Raw genomic sequence first — 18645 nt, 5'->3', positions numbered from 1 at the left:
TACATTGATCCCTGACTTCTGGCTTGTCTGACTATCCGTTCCGGTTACTGAACTTTGGCTATGTTTTGACTACGTTTGTTCTTTTTACTTTTATTATTAAACAAGTGTGATTTAACTGTACTTCTGTCTCCATCTGATTTCATGGTTTCTGACATTTGTGGTCAGCACAAAATGACCAGATAAAAAAATTATATAAACAATGCCCAGTGCGGTGGAGGACCCAGACTCTGAGGAGAAGGTCTGCACTGTATCTGAGGCCTGAGTTAGAGCATACTAGATAGGAGGGAGGTGGGGGTAGTCATATAGGAAATTTAAAATGGTTGTGAATGAATGAGTGACTTGTATAGCGCTACCTTTGTGAACTGAATCGCCTCAGGGCGCTTTTTGCCTGCCGGTGTCCATCTGCAGTATAGCGCGGTCCTTTGCCCCATGGGGTCCCGACACGCTTACAAACACATACACATACAACAAACTCATATTTGGCCAATTTTTTTGACAGGAACTAATTAACCTACCAGCATGTCTTTGGAGTGTGGGAGGAAACCTACACAGGCACAGGGAGAACATGCAAACTCCAGGCAGATGGTGTAGTGGTCAGGATTTGAATCTGTGACCCTCTTGGTGATAGGTGAAAGTGCTTTCCACTACACCACTGTGCTTGCTTGGTTGTAAAGGCAGAGGGTTGTAAAGGCAGAAAGTAAGGTAAAAAACCTTCTGCATGCCGCTCCCCCCGCAGCCCCCCTAAATACATACCTGAGCCCGATCGCAATCCAGCAATGTGCACGAGAGCCAAGGCTCTCTCGCTCCTCATTGGCTCAGATACAGCAGTGGGAGCCAATGACGAGGGGGTGGGGCAGAGCTGCGCACTGTGTGTCAATGGATACGTAGAGGACAGCACAGGATTGTGCATGCAAATATACCACAAATAGATGGCAGCTTCCTATAGTGGCACAACAAGAAGAGAAGAAGCCAAGATATCCAGTGGGGGACCCGAAAAGAGGAGGATCAGGGCTGCTCTGGACAAAACCACTGCACAGAGTTGGTATAACGTGTTTGTTATTTTAATAAAAAACAAAGATTTACAATGATTTTAATAGAATAGTGAACTTGTACTTTATGTTCTGATTTCTGGCTTTATTTTAAGCAACTAAAAAGCAAAGTTCAATGTGGTTATGGAGTTTGAGATGGAGCCTAATGGTGATGAGAACATGTTTGGAGATATGCCTAAAGGTGGCTATACACTGCTTAATATTCTTCTTATTATACAGGATTTATACAGCGCCAACAGTTTGCGCAGCACTTTACAACATGAGGGCAGACAGTACACTTACAATACAAATCAATACAGGAGGGATCAGAGGGCCCTGCTTAATATTAGCATGAGCTGGGATTGGTCTGAGTATCACCATGTGTAACAGGCAGTTCATGTATATTTAGAGTTTTTCGTGCGTGTGTGTGGGAAGGGGGTACCCAGTTTTGATTTGGCAACCTGAGTGGAAGTTTTCCTCTCGTCCTCCCTTCCCTGCAGTCTTTTTGGACACATCACAGGTCCCGGAAGACCGCAGGACCATTTACAAAGTGCAGCATGGCTTGCGCATGCACATTGGCCAGCCTGCTTGCCACAGTTAAAATGCCCGCGCCAGGAACCCATAGGCTAGTGAAGAACTAGCCCAGGTAAGGACGACGCTGGATCCCTGGACAGGGAAGTGTCCTGTTATAGGATTTGTAGCTGCTGATTTTCAATTTATTTGAATTCATAGAAATAAAAGCAGAGGAAGAGGCATGCATTATGACAATTCAAACAAGCTCAAGCTTTATGGAATGCAGTCAGGACCAGGTGAAGCTTAGACAGTCTCTAGCCACCCATGTATACCTACACATACATACAGGGCAGGACTTAGGGTGGTGGGGGCCCCTGGGCTTGAGTTACTTTCGGGCCCTACCCTTCTATACGTATGCACAGCTCTAGAAAACAGAAATAGAAAAGGACAAGGTGCGCCAGACTCAGGGCAGTATTAAAGAACTTCTGTTTAATTGGACAAGACAAAACAGCCAAATGGCTACTCACAAAAGTAGATAATATACAAGCGTATAAGTGGGGGGTACTGTACTGGTATTCGTCCTGGGTCCACGATTAATAAAAGCAATAAAAATGGATAAAAGGATTATTACCGTATTTATCGGCGTATAACACGCACCCCAAGTTTAGGAGGGCGGCACAGTGGTGCAGTGGGTAGCACTCTCGCCTAGCAGTAAGAAGGGTCACTGGTTCGAATCCCGACCACGACACTACCTGCCTGGAGTTTGCATGTTCTCCCTGTGCCTGCGTGGGTTTCCTCCGGGTACTCTGGTTTCCTCCCACACTCCAAAGACATGCTGGTAGGTTAATTGGATCCTGTCTAAATTGGCCCTAGTATATGAATGTGAGTTAGGGACCTTAGATTGTAAGCTCCTTGAGGGTATAGGGACTGATGTGAATGTATAATATATATATATATATATATATATGTAAAGCGCTGTGTAAATTGACGGCGCTATATAAGTACCTGAAATAAATAAATAAATATAGGAGGGAATTTTAAGGAAAAAAACTTTTAGGAGGAAAGTTTAAGGAAAAAAACTTTTATTCAAATGCCCATCAATGCAGCCTTGTCAGTGTCATTTGCAGACTTGTCAGTGTAGCCTTGCTTCAGTGTCATTGCTGCTTTGTCATTACAGCCTTTCAGTTTAAAAATGGCGCCGCCGAGATACAGAGCCGGATGTCCTGTGTATCACGGCAGCTTTCGGCAGCTTTCGGCCACTCTCGGCAGCTTTCGGCCGCTTTCAGTGGCTTTTGGCTGCTTTCAGCGGCTCTCAGCGGCTTTCGGCCGCTCTCGGCGGCTTTTGCCCGCTCTCAGCAGCTTTTGCCCGCTCCCAGGAGCTCTCGGCCGCTTACAGCGGCTCTCATCGGCTTTCGGCCGCTCTAGGCGGCTTTCGGCAGCTTTCGCCCGCTCTCAGCGGCTTTCAGTGGCTCTCGCCAGCTTTCGGCCTTATACAGCGGCTCTCGGCGGCTTTTGGCTGCTTTCAGCGGCTCTCAGCGGCTTTCGGCAGCTTTTGCCCGCTCTCAGCGGCTTTCAGTGGCTCTCGGCGGCTTTCGGCCGTATACAGTGGCTTTCGGCGGCTTTTGGCTGCTTTCAGTGGCTCTCGCCGGCTTTTGCCCGCTCTCAGCGGCTTTCAGCCACTCTCAGCAGCTTTCGAAACGGGCGGGCTCGGCGGACCCCCTATTGGCCGGGGCCCATGGGCTTGAGCCCAGTGAAGCCCAATAGTAAGTCCGGCCCTGCACACATACTATATATATATTTATGCTACCTGTTGTATTTTAATACCTGAGCTCAAGTAGCGCCACTGATAGTTTAGGAAGCTTTTAAATAATGTGAATAGTATAGATGAGAACAAGCAAATCAGGAGCTCTGACTCTGCTTTTTTCTGGTCCATTTTGTCCATGACTCCGGTATTGAAGATAAAGATAACAAAGGAGATGGCATTTTTTTTTTAGGAGGTCGGAAAGGACCTAGTGCTGATCTATTCTACATTGTATTTTTCACAGACCCTGGTTATAAGAGTTTGTGATCACAGTGGTTAATGGAATTTCCAGGTCCCTTCTTTCTTGCCATCTATAACTGATCATAATGTGCTATCCTGTGATAACACTTTGAAGTATAGCTCATTATATAAAGTGTCAAAGCCGAGTAGCACATTATAATCAGTTATAACTGACAGCAGTGCCCATAAAAGCCGGAACCTGTGAACTCTGTGAAATGCTCTATTCCTTCTATTGTCTTACACTCTGCGAGCCGCACCAAGAATGATTAGTTGGTGGCTGGTGCTGGATTGGACAGGTATAACGCTAGCTGAAGATACATATTAAGATATATTTCGGTGAACGCAGACGACTGAAAATGTATATTTTATGTTGCAACTCTGAACTAAAGAAATAATTTGAAGTTTTTGCATGGTGAGCCATTCATTTCATGTATCATAAATCACTATGTATTTAAAATATAGGAGGCCTGCATGTATAATACATACATGCTTAAAAACTGAGATGAATGCAACCCTGTAATCATAGTTAAATCATTTTAGTTTGTAACACAAGTAATAAGCACCTGAATATGACTTGCTATCAGCCTCTGGCAGCCCCTGTACAGCAGAGCTCAAACTTAGAGAGGCAGAAGCAGGATTAAGAGCCAGTCAGTTGTGCTGCATTGCTCATGTGTTAACAGAGAACATGCTGATAGAAGGAGAGACCAGAGTGACAAAGAGAAGAGATAATCAGGCTAAGGAACTGTTGTTTCTGGCTGGCATTTCAGCTTGTGCTTTTAACCACTTGCCTACCAGGCCAATTCTGACACTTCTCTCATATATGTAAAAAAAAATCTGTGTTTTTTTATTAGAAAACTACTTTGAATCCCCAAACATTATTTATTATAACATTTATTTTTAATTATTTTTGTTTTTTGTTTTTAATGAGTTAGAAAAGAATCAAAATACAATATAGAACCCGTTTTTTTTTTGTAAAATATGAAAGATGATGTTACTCTGAGTAAGTAGATACCCAGACTGCACATGCTCGTGGAATGGCGCAAAAGAGTCGTACTTAAAAATCTCCATAGGTGATGCTTTAAAAATGTATACAGGTTACCAGTTTAGAGTTACACGGGGGAGCTTTAAAAAAAATGTAAAAAAATGATTATTTAATTTATTACTTTTTTTTTTATTTTTACACTGTCCCTTTAAAAAATGTTTTTGATCACTTTTATTCCTATCACAGGAAATGTAAACATTCTGAATGTAATAGAATGTAATAGTAAAAGTAAGCAGTGACAGGTCCTCTTTATGGAGAGTTCTGGGGTCAATAAGACCCAACATCTCTCCTCTACAATGTAAAGCATTAGTTTAAGCAAAAAAAAACTTCACTGATCTAATGCTTAAAAAAAAAAAAAAAAAACAATAATTATTATTTATTTTATTACTTTTTTTTTATTTTTACACTGTTTCTTAAAAAAAAAAAAAAAGATCACTTTTATTCCTAATAATAGTAATAGAAATAAGCAGTGACAGGTCCTCTTTAAGGAAAGTTCTGGGGTCAAAAACCCCTCATCTCTCCTCTACAATGTAAAGCATTAGATAAAAAAAACCCCAAAAAACATTGATGTAATGCTTTAACCACTTGCCGACCGCCCGCCGTTGTTATATGTCGGCTGTTTGAAGCTAGCTGCCATAACCCCAGTATCCACTTCTTCAGCGAGCAGTCGGCTTTCAGATAAAAGTGGTCTCAGCAGCGGATTCGCCGTGAGATCACTTTTATCGGTGGCGGGAGAGGGCCCCCCTCCTGCCACGCTCCGGTGTCCTCCGCCGCTTACCGGAGCCGTTGGCAGCGGTGGAGGCGATCGGATCCTGTCCCCTCTGTGGTATGGAGCTGAGTGAGGGCCCCTACCCGACTTCATACCATTGCAGGGCGGAAGCGACGTCAAAACGTCACTTCCGCCCATAGCTCTTAAAGAAATTTTTTTTTATTGCATTTTAGTGTAAATATGAGATCTGAGGTCTTTTTGATCCCAGATCTCATATTTAAGAGGTCCTGTCATGCGTTTCTTCTATTATAAGCGATTTTTACATTCCTTGTAATAGGAATAAAAGTGACACATTTTTTTTTAAAAAAGAACAGTGTAAAAATAAAAAATAAAAAGTAAAATAAATAATAATTTTTTTTTTTATTGCGCCCCGTCCCGCCGAGCTCGCATGCAGAAGCGAACGCACACGTGAGTAGTGCCCGCAAATGAAAACGGTGTTCAAACAACACATGTGAGGTATCGCCACGATTGATAGAGCAATAATTCTAGTCCTAGACCTCCTCTGTAACTCAAAACATGCAACCTATAGAATTTTTTAAACATCGCCTATGGAGTTTTTAAGGGTAAAATTTGTTGCCATTCCACGATTGGGCGCAATTTGAAGCGTGACATGTATCAATTTACTCGGCATAACATCATCTTTCACAATATAAAAAATTGAACTAACTTTACTGTTGTCTTATTTTTTCATTTAAAAAAAAGTGTATTTTTTCCCAAAAAAGTGCGCTTGTAAGACCGCTGCGCAAATACGGTATGACAGAAAGTATTGCAACGACCGCCATTTTATTCTATAGGGTGTTAGAAAAAAAATATATAATGTTTGGGGGTCATTTTCCAGCAAAAAAAAATGATTTAACTTGTAAACACCATATCTCAAAACAAGACTCTGCCCTTAAGTGGTTAAAAAAAAATTGGCCTTGTTTATATTGGGCTGGAACGAGAAGTGACGTCATGACATCGCTCTGGTCCTCCTAGACCTAGACCATAGAGATGAGCAGAAGCCATCTTTCTTCTGCTCATCTCTGTTACCAGCCGCCGCAACCGTTTAATTAGTTCGCAGGGCTACCGATCATCCAGGTAAGCCTGGGAACCACCGGAAACCACCCTCCCACCGCTTTTAAAAGTGATCCAGCGGCAAATCCACCGCTCTGACCACTTTTATCGGTTAGAGAAAAAAAACAATACTGGGTTATGGCATATTATATTGCTGCAGCCATAACCTCGGTAATTTCACTTCTGATCGAGGACGTAATTTCTCTATGGCCTGGTCTTTTCCCTGTTTTTTTTAACTTTATTGAAATGTCACACTGTTCTATGCCGCACAGCTGAGCTGGGGGTGAGCTACAATGTGGGACAGAAAAACGCAGACAGTTGCAGTTTTCCACACTGTGGCTCACCCAAAGGTTGTGTTTAAAGGTGAACAGGGCACATAGAAAACAGCTTGTTTTTGTGTGCCCTTGTGGAGATCTGCAAAGGAACAAACAGCTGCACAGCGACAATATCGCACTTTGCGCAGCTTTATTTCATGAAACGGCAAAGACAAGTCCCTGCCTAAGGACCGTCCACATTGTTTCCCGCATTAGTGAATAATCATTTTTCTACTATAGAAAACTGTCAATCTTCACACAAGTGTGAACGAGCCCTAATGCCCCGTACACACGGTCGGACATTGATCGGACATTCCGACAACAAAATCCATGGATTTATTTCCGACGGATGTTGGCTCAAACTTGTCTTGCACACACACAGTCGCACAAAGTTGTCAGAAAATCCGATCGTTCTGAACGCGGTGACGTAAAACACGTACGTCGGGACTATAAACGGGGCAGTAGCCAATAGCTTTCGTCTCTTAATTTATTACCACTTCCACCAGCTCATTCCCCACAGTTACAACCTTTTGTACCACTTGCCCCACCCTATTAGATTGTAAGCTCTTCTGAGCAGGGCCCTCTTAATCCTATTGTATTATATTATAACTGTATTGTCTCCCTTTTATATTGTAAAGCGCTGCGTAAACTGTTGGCGCTATATAAATCCTGAATAATAATAATAATAATAATAATTCTGAGTATGCGTGGCACTTTGTGCGTCAGAATTGTCCACACACGGTCAGAATTTACGCAAACGGATTTTGTTGTTGGAAAATTTTATAGCCTGCTCTCAAACTTTGTGTGTCAGAAATTCCGATGGAAAAAGTCCAATGGAGCCTACACACGGTCGGAATTTCCAACAAGCTCTGATCGCACATATTGCGTCGGAAAGTCCGATCGTGTGTACAGGGCATAAGTGTTACTAAACTGCAGCAGAGAAAAACTGAGTCTGCTCCCTTGCCAGACAGATGTGTACTGTGTGATAGTGCTTTGTAAAGGACTCGATAGACAGAACAACACATCTTTTGCAGGTAAACAGCTGCTGGTATGTATTTCATCTGTGTATTTAGTTGTTTGCCTGCAGTTATCTGCTTTAGCTGTATTTTGCTGGTGGTATCCACAGTTATTTTATTATTGAAATTACCGCTGGAGAACATCTCACACCTGTTGCAGCAGGCACGGCAATACAAGTGTCTGCTATTAAGAGCAAATCCATCTCAGCCCTCGTTCACATTAACGCAGCTTTGAAATCGTGTGACTTCATCTGAAATTGCACAATTTCAAATTCGCATTTCAGTGCGACTTTGGGTGCGACTTGAAAGACGTCCGTGCAGCTTTGTGCATAGATGTCTATTGAAGTCGCACCCGAAATCGCAAAAGGTAGTGCAGTAACTACTTTTGCAAATCGGTGTGGTGCCGCAAAGTTGGGGTTGCATCGATTGGAGTGGTGCCATTGCCGGAAAAAGGCTGAGGAAGGGATTTTTATCTTTTTCTTTTTCCTTCTTCTACGCCAATCTTTTCATCTCATATTGACCGTTGTCCGGTGGATGTGGTCCGTGTGGGGACCCCTTGCCTCAGTTATTCCTCACCTTTTAAAGTTTGTTTGGATGCGTCTATGTACTTGTTTTGCTATCATGATGTAAGTATTGTTATATACGTTTGATTAACATGTATTATATGTCAGGACCTATTGATTGATCATTGTGTATTTAAATTTCATAGACAATGTACTTCTTTGAAAACCCCTGATGAAGGAGACTACGGTTCATCTCTGAAACGTCGTTGGGTTTAGGATTTTGTATCATGTCTTTTCCGCCAAACGTTTGTACATTATAATGCATCCATTTGTATTTGTTTATTCATTATTTATCATGTGTCTGTTTGTTTATATATATAATAAACTTTATACATTTTTACCCAATTTTTGGTATGGTAGTGCCTTCAAAGTCCCACCCCTAGGGGGTTTCTCTATTTCCTTGCCAGGAAAAAGGCTGCGACTTGTCATGCGATTTGACCTGTCAAATCGCATGACAAATCGCTCCAATGGGAACGCGGGCTAAAACTGATATTTCAAGCTAATAGACTGAACCACCTGCTGGATATTATTTTATGATTAGAATTTCCCTGCTGAGGTTCCTGGCATTGCTGTTCACCTCTGCCATGAAGTCTCACTACTCTTCCAGCAGCCATAACGGTGTCAATGCTCATTCCGCTTTCCCTGAAATAGATCATTAATGACAACGTCAAGAGCAAGGCCCTCCTTAAAAAAAATGAATCCATCAGCCTTTGAAATAGGATCATATTTCTAAAGATTATAGTAAAGAGCATATTGTTCTTTTTGCTGAATTTTAGGCTTCTGTGCATGGTGCGCTCCTCTTTTATTCCCAATAGTGTCAAATAAATAAGAAAATTTAGCCGGGAGAGTGGCAACTCCTCATGATGGACACAGCAGGTGTTTAGGCCCAGAGATCTCACCACCGAATCCCTGAGAGGTCGAAGAAATAGTTTAACCCTCCAGCATCTGTAGCAACATCTATTTCCCATGCCACCCTCCTGATGTGGCTATGCAAAAAGTGACGTTCTCAAAATCACTTTTTTGCATATCAATATAAATGCTCCCTCCATGTGAAAATGTCCAAGTCTGCCTATTACACAATTCCTGTGTATTTTTTCAGAGGGACCTTACATCATGCAGAAGTTGACAGTTACTGCACAAAAGGTATGAGCTGACCACACATGCTGTTATGTATGTTATAAAGCAGCAGTGTAAATAGGCCCTCAGACTGGCTGCACACTTGCATTTTACTGGGCGTTGCCATTGTGCACCTAGTACCATGCGTTAATGTGCATTGTGCATTAGAATGCCACCACAACATATTTGTACAGTAGCTGGAAATGAACCTGAGCTGCAATTCACCACAAAACACATGCTGTGCGTTGTGGTAAGCTGCGTTGCTGCAAGTGCATTTTTTTGTGTGTTAAGGTGCGCTACCATCTCAAAATGAATGGGCAGCCTTAAAGTAGAAGTCCACCCTAACATTAAAATCTCTAAATCTACAGGCATCCACAATCTAAGACTAACCTATGGGCGTAGCATCAGGGGCTGCAGGGGTCACAATTGTGACCCTGCCCTTAGGTCCAGTGGGCCCACAGCTCTGATGCTGTCATATTACATTTGATTTCCTCCACAAAATCCCAGAACTAGATTCCAGCTCCAGTCCGCCTTGTTTCTCCCAGGGCCCCAGCCAAGTTCTAAAATCCAGTAATCAGCTTCCAGTTGTTTTCCTCCTCCCCAGTCCGCACCCTTCCACTGCTCTCACTGGCTTGGGATATGTCATTACTAGGATGGGAGGAGGGGGGAGGTCATGTCATTACTAGGATGGGGGCGGGTCATGTCATTACTAGGATGGGGGGAGGCGAGGTCATGTCATTACTAGGATGGGGGGAGGCGAGGTTATGTCATTAATAGGATAGAGGGGGAGGGGGGAGGTCATGTCATTACTAGTATGGGGGGCGAGGTCATGTCATTACTAGGATGGGGGGCGAGGTCATGTCATTACTAGGATGGGGGTGAGGTCATGTCATTACTAGGATGTGGGGCGAGGTCATGTCATTACTAGGATGGGGGTGAGGTCATGTCATTACTAGGATGGGGGGCGAGGTCATGTCATTACTAGGATGGGGGGTGAGGTCATGTCATTACTAAGATGGGGGTGAGGTCATGTCATTACTAAGATGGGGGTGAGGTCATGTCATTACTAGGATGGGGGGTGAGGTCATGTCATTACTAGGATGGGGGTTAGGTCATGTCATTCCTACAATGGGGGGAAGGGGACAAGTTCATGTGATTACTAGGATGGTTTCTAGAAAATATTTTGAATTACCCTCTCAATATGTACATAAATCTCTGAAATAACTCTTTAGCCACTTGGAGTATCTTGGCGCGTAATGGGAGTATCTTGGCACGCAGTGCAAGGGGCGGGTAGTAGTGGGGGGCCCCAGGACAACTTTTGCATCAGGGCCCCACAAACTTCAAACTATGCCTCTGGACTAACCTATCTAGCCCTGTAAAGAAGTTTTCACTACACATACCTTTTCTGAAGCCGCTTCGGTCCAGTCCCACGCTGAGCTGTCAGCGGTTGCTTTTTTGCCGACAACGAAAGCACCATAATAACTCTATGGGTGACGTCACTTCCCATTAATTTCATAGCCGTTGTCGGCTGTCTCCTCTGCAGAGCTTCTGCTGCTGGAGACCAGGCCAGAGCGGCTTCAAAACAGGTATGTATAGCAATTAATTATTTACAGGGCTAGATAGGTTAGCCTTAGATCCTGGATTTCTGTAGATTTACAGATTTTAGTGTTAGGGTGAACTTCTACTTTAATGCAGCACTCCTCAAAGCAGGAAAAGACTTACGAGGAGCCCTTAAAGCTCCTTTACTATAACTAAATACAATATGCAAGTTGCAATAGCATATCTCCCAACTTTTTGGGATGGGAATGAGGGACACCTATTAGCCCTCGTTCATACTGAGGGCAGGTTATAAATCGTGCGAGTTCAACTGAACTCGCACAATTTAAAACCAGCATTTCAGTCCGACTTCAGGGGGGGTTGATTTGACAGACATCTGTGCGGGTTCCTGCACAGATGTCCATTGAAATTGCCCCCGAAGTCGCCAAAAGTAGCACAGGAACTACTTTTGGTAATTGGTGTGGCGCAGCAACGTTGGCATCACACCAATTCGGACGTTGCCATTGCTGGCAATGGCCTCCGATTTGGCATGCGAATTGATATGTCAAATCGCATGTCAAATTGGCCCAATGTAAAGTATGTATGCATAGGACACACACCCTGCCACGCCCTTTTAAAGGGGAATTCTACAAAAAAAAATACACAAGTACTTTTTTTTTTTTTTACCACTACTATTTCTATATACTGGCTTTTGAAATTTATAAATGCAGCAATTTAGGATTTGGATGAAAGGTTTTGCATTGGGAAACACTATTTGAAAGTTACATGCATTTTATATACAACTATATAGATCAGACCAAAATGAGGGACAAAAGAGGAGGAAAGAGGGACAGAGGGTGAGCTATGCAATAGATTTTACATAAATCCAGTGTCTATGTAGATAGAAATCCAACAGTTACATGAGATCTGACCTTAACGAAAGCTTTGTACTGTAAGCAAGCAAATGGTATTCAATTACTTTCAAGGCACGAGACAGCAGGAGACAGGCAACTGCAATAAAAAAAAAAAACCTGAACCTGCAACTTACCTAGGTAAGAAAATATATTACAAGCTGTACAGTGAATGACAGATTGACAGAATGAAGTGTTTGATTTGGACCTGAACTTTTAACTGAAAAGGTTGAATCTGTAACCATTCATAGAAAGGTTCAGTACTCCCAAAACTGAAATTTCGGTTTCTGGAAGATGCCAAGGCATAAAATATTTTATGTGGTATAATCTCTGTTATAGCCAGGGCCGTTTTTAAGGCAGGGCAAAAGGGGCAGCTGCCCTGGGCCCTGTCATTGTTGTGGGGCCCAAAGCAGCTGCCTCATACTTGACAACTACCCTGGTTTAAATTCCCTCATCCCTTGAGGTTTTAGTCCTGTGTGTCCAAATATCTCAGTGTGAAGTGCTGATACTAATGCTGCCCAGCTCTGCCCTATTGTTGTGTACAGATGACTCACCAGCAGACCCTGTGTTTACATGTAAATTACCAGCATTCATATGTAAATAGTGGCGACATTGATGTGTATATCATGCCCCCCTGAGGTCATATCCACAGTAATCTCTAGCAACCAATCAACAAGCAGAAATCATGTGCTATAACCTCTAGCAACTAATCAGTGAGCCGTAATGTGTGCTGTAACCTCTAGCAACCAGTCAGTGAGCAGTACTGATACACTGTAACCTCTGGCAACCAATCACAATTGCTGCCTCATCTGATTCAGTAAACTGCTTTTGAGTCTAGCTGATATTTATTGTATGTCTCAGAGCAGGTGGAGAGCAAAACTGCATGGGGGGGGGGAGGGCCAAGAACAGTTTTGCCCAGGGTCCAATCAATATTAAAGACGGCCCTGGTTATAGCTGTACACTTGAAGTACCAGGACAGCACACCTAGAATAGAGATTTGAAGGTGGTGTCCCACTCTTCTGTTGCCTGTTAAATGTATATCATAGACAATGTAACACGTAAAGTGGGAGAAGCAGGAATATTCTGGTCCAGCAGGAGTGAGACTCCAATTTGGGTGGGAACAGAGTCAAGACTCCAATATGGTGGGAACAGAGTCAATAAGCATACCTCCCAACTTTTTGAGATGGGAATGAGGGACACCTATCGGTAAAAGTATGCAGGCATAGGACACACCCCTTGCCACGCCCCCTTAAAGGAGAATTGTACAAAAAACAAGATTGGTTAAACTCGCAAGTGCTTTTTTTTTAACCACTACTATTCCTTTATATTGGCTTTTGGAATTTACAAATAGAGTAATTTAGAGATCAGATGAAAGGTTTAGTGCTGGAAAACACTTTTTGATAGATAAAAAGTGCATTTTATATACATCTATATAGATCAGATCAAAATGAGGGACAAATGAGGAGGAATGAGGGACAGAGGGGCATTGCTCGAAATCAGGGACAGTCCCTCGAAATCAGGGACAGTTGGGAGCTATAAATAAGTATGGTGGGAACATACCAAGAAAGCCGGAGGATGGCACAGCTACCAGAACTGAATTCAAGGATCACATACAAATGAACTCTGAGTGAGTACATACTTAGGTAATACAATAGCCAGTCAAACAGCAAGTAAAATTAACTCTATAGTCTGCCACTGTAATATATTGAGTATGTAACATTATACAGAATGAAGATCCCGTTTCTAGATACATTTGTAACTCAATCAGTTTTTTGAGACAAGCAGATCTATCAGTATAATGATGATTTTCAAGCAACGCTCAGAGTAAAGCACTGACCAGAATAAAGTAAAATAACTAAATGCAGTAAATGCAAGACTGTGACGCAAAAAAAAAAAAAAAATGCAAATACATAGACATAGCACATACAAATGATGTAATGCACTCCTATCCAGAGAAACATTTTAAGACAAATGTTCTCTCTTTCTGTTCACTAAACAACTCTGTCCCCTATCATAAGGAAGAGAAGCACTGCATACACTTGAGAAATACAAAATCAAGGGATATATAAAACCTACTCCACCCAAAACTGATATTTTTTGATGGACATATGTTGGTTTATATACAGTACAGATTTTTTTTTTTTTTTTTTTTACATGGGAGTTACAATAAAAGTAGCTATCATCATTGGTCATTACAGCTCTGTTTCCCAACCATGAGTAGGAAGCTGCTCAACACTGCATGAAGCTTGTTTCAAGCTACAGCCAACAATGCCATTAAAATCTCCAGGACTGGTTCAGAAGATTGCTTTGTTTTAACAAGGCCGCTCAAAGCTAAAAGCTTGGTGAAGCTGATGCTCTTTAAGACTAGAATTTACAAGCTAATACCGCGTACACACGGGCGGACAATTCGACCGTGTGTGGGCTTCATCTGTGGACCTGCATCTGACTTTTTCGGTCGAAAATCAGATGGACTTTAGATTTGGAACATGCTTCAAATCTTTCCGACGGGAAAGATTGGGTCGAAAAATCCGCTCGTCTGTATGCTAGTCGGACGGACAAAAATCGACGCTAGGACAGCTATTGGCTACTGGCTATAAACTTTCTTATTTTAGTCTGGTGTATGTCATCACGTACGAATCCGTCGGACTTTGGTGTGATCGTGTGTAGGCAAGTCCGTTCGTTAGAAAGTCCGTCGGAAAGACCGTCGGACCTTTGTTGTCGAAAAGTCCGACTGTGTGTACGCGGCATAAGAAAAAATAAGGCCTAACAACTCACTGATGTCCCTGCAGTTCTGAAATGTCAGTTTAGGAATAATATCCTGTTTGCATGCCCTGATTTAAATAGCAAGTTCCAAGTCAGTATATGCTATCTAAAGTGTATTTAAACTCTAATAATACATGTCCCTTATTTGCTCTTTTGGGTCTGTTAAATATATCATTAAAAGCGTTTTGTAAGATCTGTTCAATAAGTGCAAGAAAATAGCTGTTCATCCAACCAGAAATCTTCTGAGCTAATAACGTCCTATACTCACTGCCTCTGGACTGTTATCAGTTAGGATGTTCCTTGCTATCTCTGTGGACTACAAAGCAACGTTTTGGAGAGGGAGGTGTAATATAGTCCTAACACACTCCCTGTCCTGGGGAGACAACACTGCTCAATATGGTTGTCAGCCTAGCACAACAAGTGTGTTACTGGCAGAATTAAAAGGGTAAAATAAAGGGATAAAAAGTGTGCAAAAATAAAACTAATGAAGACACATCTAAGGTCCTGTAAGCTGCGTGACTATCAATTTTTGCTCTTGGGCAGATATTATGACCTCTATTCAAAGGATTCCTAAATTTGACTATAACTTTTCTTTCAAGTTCATGCAGACACAAACGCTGATGACAAGATATCTCTGTAAAACGACCTCTCCTAACAAATTCATTCTGTTCACTTCTAGCAAAGCTATCGCTTGTAGCTCCATTGTGCCAAAGGCCTGGACAGATAAGGTATCTGTTCTACCGGCTACACTCTCGATATTCTTGGCACGACATCATTGGTATCCTTACAAGGATCCAAAAGCGGCATTGCCTAGATATGAAATGCATGCTAAAACAGCACCAGGGTATAGTCACTGTGCAATGTAATCTTCCTAGGCATTCAGATCTATGCCCTCATTACAGATCACCGGGGCAGGGTATGTATGATCACAATCGTGACTCCCCTCAATCCATTCCCAGACATATGTTGTGTTGATCTCACAGTTGATAAATGTGACTAACATACACAGCTTGTGTATGCGCCCTTCTCATGTTTATCTTTGGCTGTCTTGTTTGCATAGTGCAGCGTCTGTCTGTTGTGTTTACTATGCACATCTTCGCTTCCTCTAATTACTTGTTGATTTTAGGCATGCTTGGGAGTCTCATTCACATTGCTGCTAATTCTGGAGGATGACAATCCATCAGCAGCTGATGCATGCTTTCCCTGAACTTCTATCAGGGGGAATTTACTAAGACTGGAGCAGCTGTGCATGGCAACCAATCAGCTTCTACCTTTTATTCTCAAAGCTTAAGTGAACAAGCTGAAAGTGGAAGCTGATTGGCTACTATGCACAGTTCTTCTTTTTTTTTTTTTTTTTTTTTTTTTTTTACAATAGTGCCACATCCCTGAGGCATAAAGAGAACCTTGGAGATTGTACAAATGAGACTTTCAAATCAACAATATTCAAGAATATGTATGTAAAAAAAATAAACTTGTATTACAAAGATGTATAAAAGCAATAATTTAAAATAAAACAGCTGACATATTGTCCGAAGTGTATCACTACTCTAAACATACAAAAATTATAAAAAAGCAACAACTTAAAATACTATGTCTGACAGATTGTCCAAAGATTATAGCTACTCCAAACATACAAGGAAGTCTTTGGGGTTGATTTACTAAAACTGGAGAGTGCGACATCTGGTGCAGCTGTGTATGGTAGCCAATCAGCTTCTAACTTCATCTCATTCAATTAAGCTTTGGCAATAAAACCTGGAAGCTGATTGGTTTCTATGCAGCGCTGCAACAGATGTTGCTCTCTCCAGTTTTAGTAAATTAACCCCTCTGTATATTTAAAGTAGTGATAATATTTGGACAATAAGATTCTTGCTTTTTATATACTTTTGTAATAAAATGTATATATTTTTTTATACATATTGACGAATATTTGTTCCCTAAAAGTCCCATTTGTACAAACTCCGTGGTTACTATGCAAAGCTACTTCCCTCAATGCCTTCAAAAATAAAATGATCCGAGAATCAAGAATAAAAGTACTTACTTTGTCCTTCAAACTTCCGGATGATTGTGTCCAGATAAGTGTTCTGGGGGGCCACATGCCCCCTCCTCACCGGCATCTTGGAATGGAATCCTGTCCTCCAGCAGTGGTCTCCTTACTCTCCTGTCCTCCAGCAGTGGTCTCCTTATTCTCCTGTCCTCCAGCAGTGGTCTCCTTATTCTCCTGTCCTCCAGCAGTGGTCTCCTTATTCTGCTGTCCTTCAGCAGTGGTCTCCTTATTCTCCTGTCCTCCAGCAGTGGTCTCCTTATTCTCCTGTCCTCCAGCAGTGGTCTCCTTATTCTGCTGTCCTTCAGCTGTGGTCTCCTTATTCTCCTGTCCTCCAGAAGTGGTCTCCTTATTCTCCTCTCCTCCAACAGTGGTCTCCTTATTCTCCTGTCTTCCAGCAATGATCTCCCTAGTCTTCTGTCCTCCAGCCCCCCAGAAAAGTTACCAGTTTCTCCAGGCCACCTTGCTATGACTAAGAGCAGATCTCAGAGGAGTGAAAAGAGAAATAAAGCGTATCCCATTTTCTGCCTTCATGGCAGGAACATCCTCTGCTTCTTCTTTAACCCCTTCTGCAGCCAGGACCCAGATAGCCCAGTGTATCCAGCACACGATGAAGCAAGGATTAAGGATTTGCAGGGATGGCACAAGCAGACCAGAGAGCCTGCCAACTGTGCTCCCCCCACCTCTAAACTAAACATGTGCCCACACCAAAGGAGTTGTCAACAGCCACAACTGTTAGGAGTGATAACTTCAACCCAGCTCTGGCTGTATGACATCCAAAAAAAAAAAAAAAAAAAACCCCAAGTCCCCAAGGAGGTCAGAGATCACAGGTGCAATTGGTGAAAGCTGCTCCCTCCCAGCTCCTCTACTAGACACAGCATGCAGATCAATGACAAGATAGTGGGAGCTGTCCTCCCTGGGTGGTGCTGAACGTGCTGCTAGTAATCCGCGGCTGGGGGTGGAGTGGGGCTGCTCTCCATTAAATCCAGACTCACGTTGCATATACAGACAAGTCTTATTTTCCCTTTTATAAGACAGTTTGCAAGGAAATCCCTTCTGTTCACTCTTCAGTTGCTGGGCAGAGCTGCTCTCCTTCCATGAAAGCAATTCAAAGAGATGATGATGATGATGATGATGGTGTGTGGATCCTCTCTGCTTTCTACACCCTGTGCACATATAGATGAATATAGAACTATGCAGATTCTTTTGTGTTAACAGCCTTATACACTGAGGACAATCTGGATTAAAAGATCGGAGGTTAATCAAGTGTCTTGTGCTAGCAACAGGGGAGCTGCTGTACTATATACAATGACAAGTAAGAGGTGTAAGCATCCTTGAAAGCAGGATTAATAAGCAAACATTTATTATATTGCAGTTTACCAATTCTTAGATGTGATGGCTGCATTCGTTTTCATATTTAGGCTTTCTTTTGTTTACCTTCACCTGGTGATCCTGCTAGGAAGTCTGTTGCTTTTCACTTTCAATAAATTATTGAAAAAATTTAAAGGTACAAAACAAGGAATATGAGAACTTTTTAAAATTGCCAAGAAAATAGTAGACAGTGACGGCCCGTGCACTGTGGGCACATGGGCGCCGCCCCGCCCCCCCTCCATCCATGTGCCCAGCCCCTTTCAGGACGCTGGACGTATGGATTCCTACGGTGGCGGTGGTACTTTTTGAAGCACCTGATTAGAGCCAGAGGCACTAATAGTGAAAAAATTATTAGACCCCCGCGCTTATAGTGAAAATGAACAATGGGGAGCTGCAGCCTCTATCAATAAATTCACCCTAAGGTGAATCTAGAAAAAATGTGAAAAAGAGGGGATAGGTATGGCGCTGCTCTTATTAAGAGGTGACCTACAACCTCTAAATACTTGAGGGGTGTGTGTCAAGGGTGCATTTAGTGCAAAAAGTGACAAAAAAAAAGCAGAAAATAAAT

The 18645-nt window shown here is 42.4% G+C and overlaps 1 protein-coding gene across 1 annotated transcript in view; it reads right to left on the bottom strand.

Moving 5' to 3' along the window:
- Nucleotides 1–17654, bottom strand: part of KCNH6 (potassium voltage-gated channel subfamily H member 6) — a 397827-nt gene extending 380173 nt beyond the window's left edge. The window contains exon 1 of the mRNA XM_073607681.1: nucleotides 16704–17654. Within this exon, the coding sequence (XP_073463782.1) occupies nucleotides 16704–16779 (76 nt within the window). The 5' untranslated portion in view covers nucleotides 16780–17654. The remainder of the gene's footprint in view (nucleotides 1–16703) is intronic.
- Nucleotides 17655–18645: the final 991 nt, after the last annotated feature.

The sequence above is a fragment of the Aquarana catesbeiana genome, linkage group LG12, assembly GCF_042186555.1.
Source record: "Aquarana catesbeiana isolate 2022-GZ linkage group LG12, ASM4218655v1, whole genome shotgun sequence".
NCBI lineage: Eukaryota > Metazoa > Chordata > Amphibia > Anura > Ranidae > Aquarana > Aquarana catesbeiana.
The sequence above is the reverse complement of the archived record's forward strand: the minus strand, read 5'-3'. Positions and strand labels throughout refer to the sequence as shown.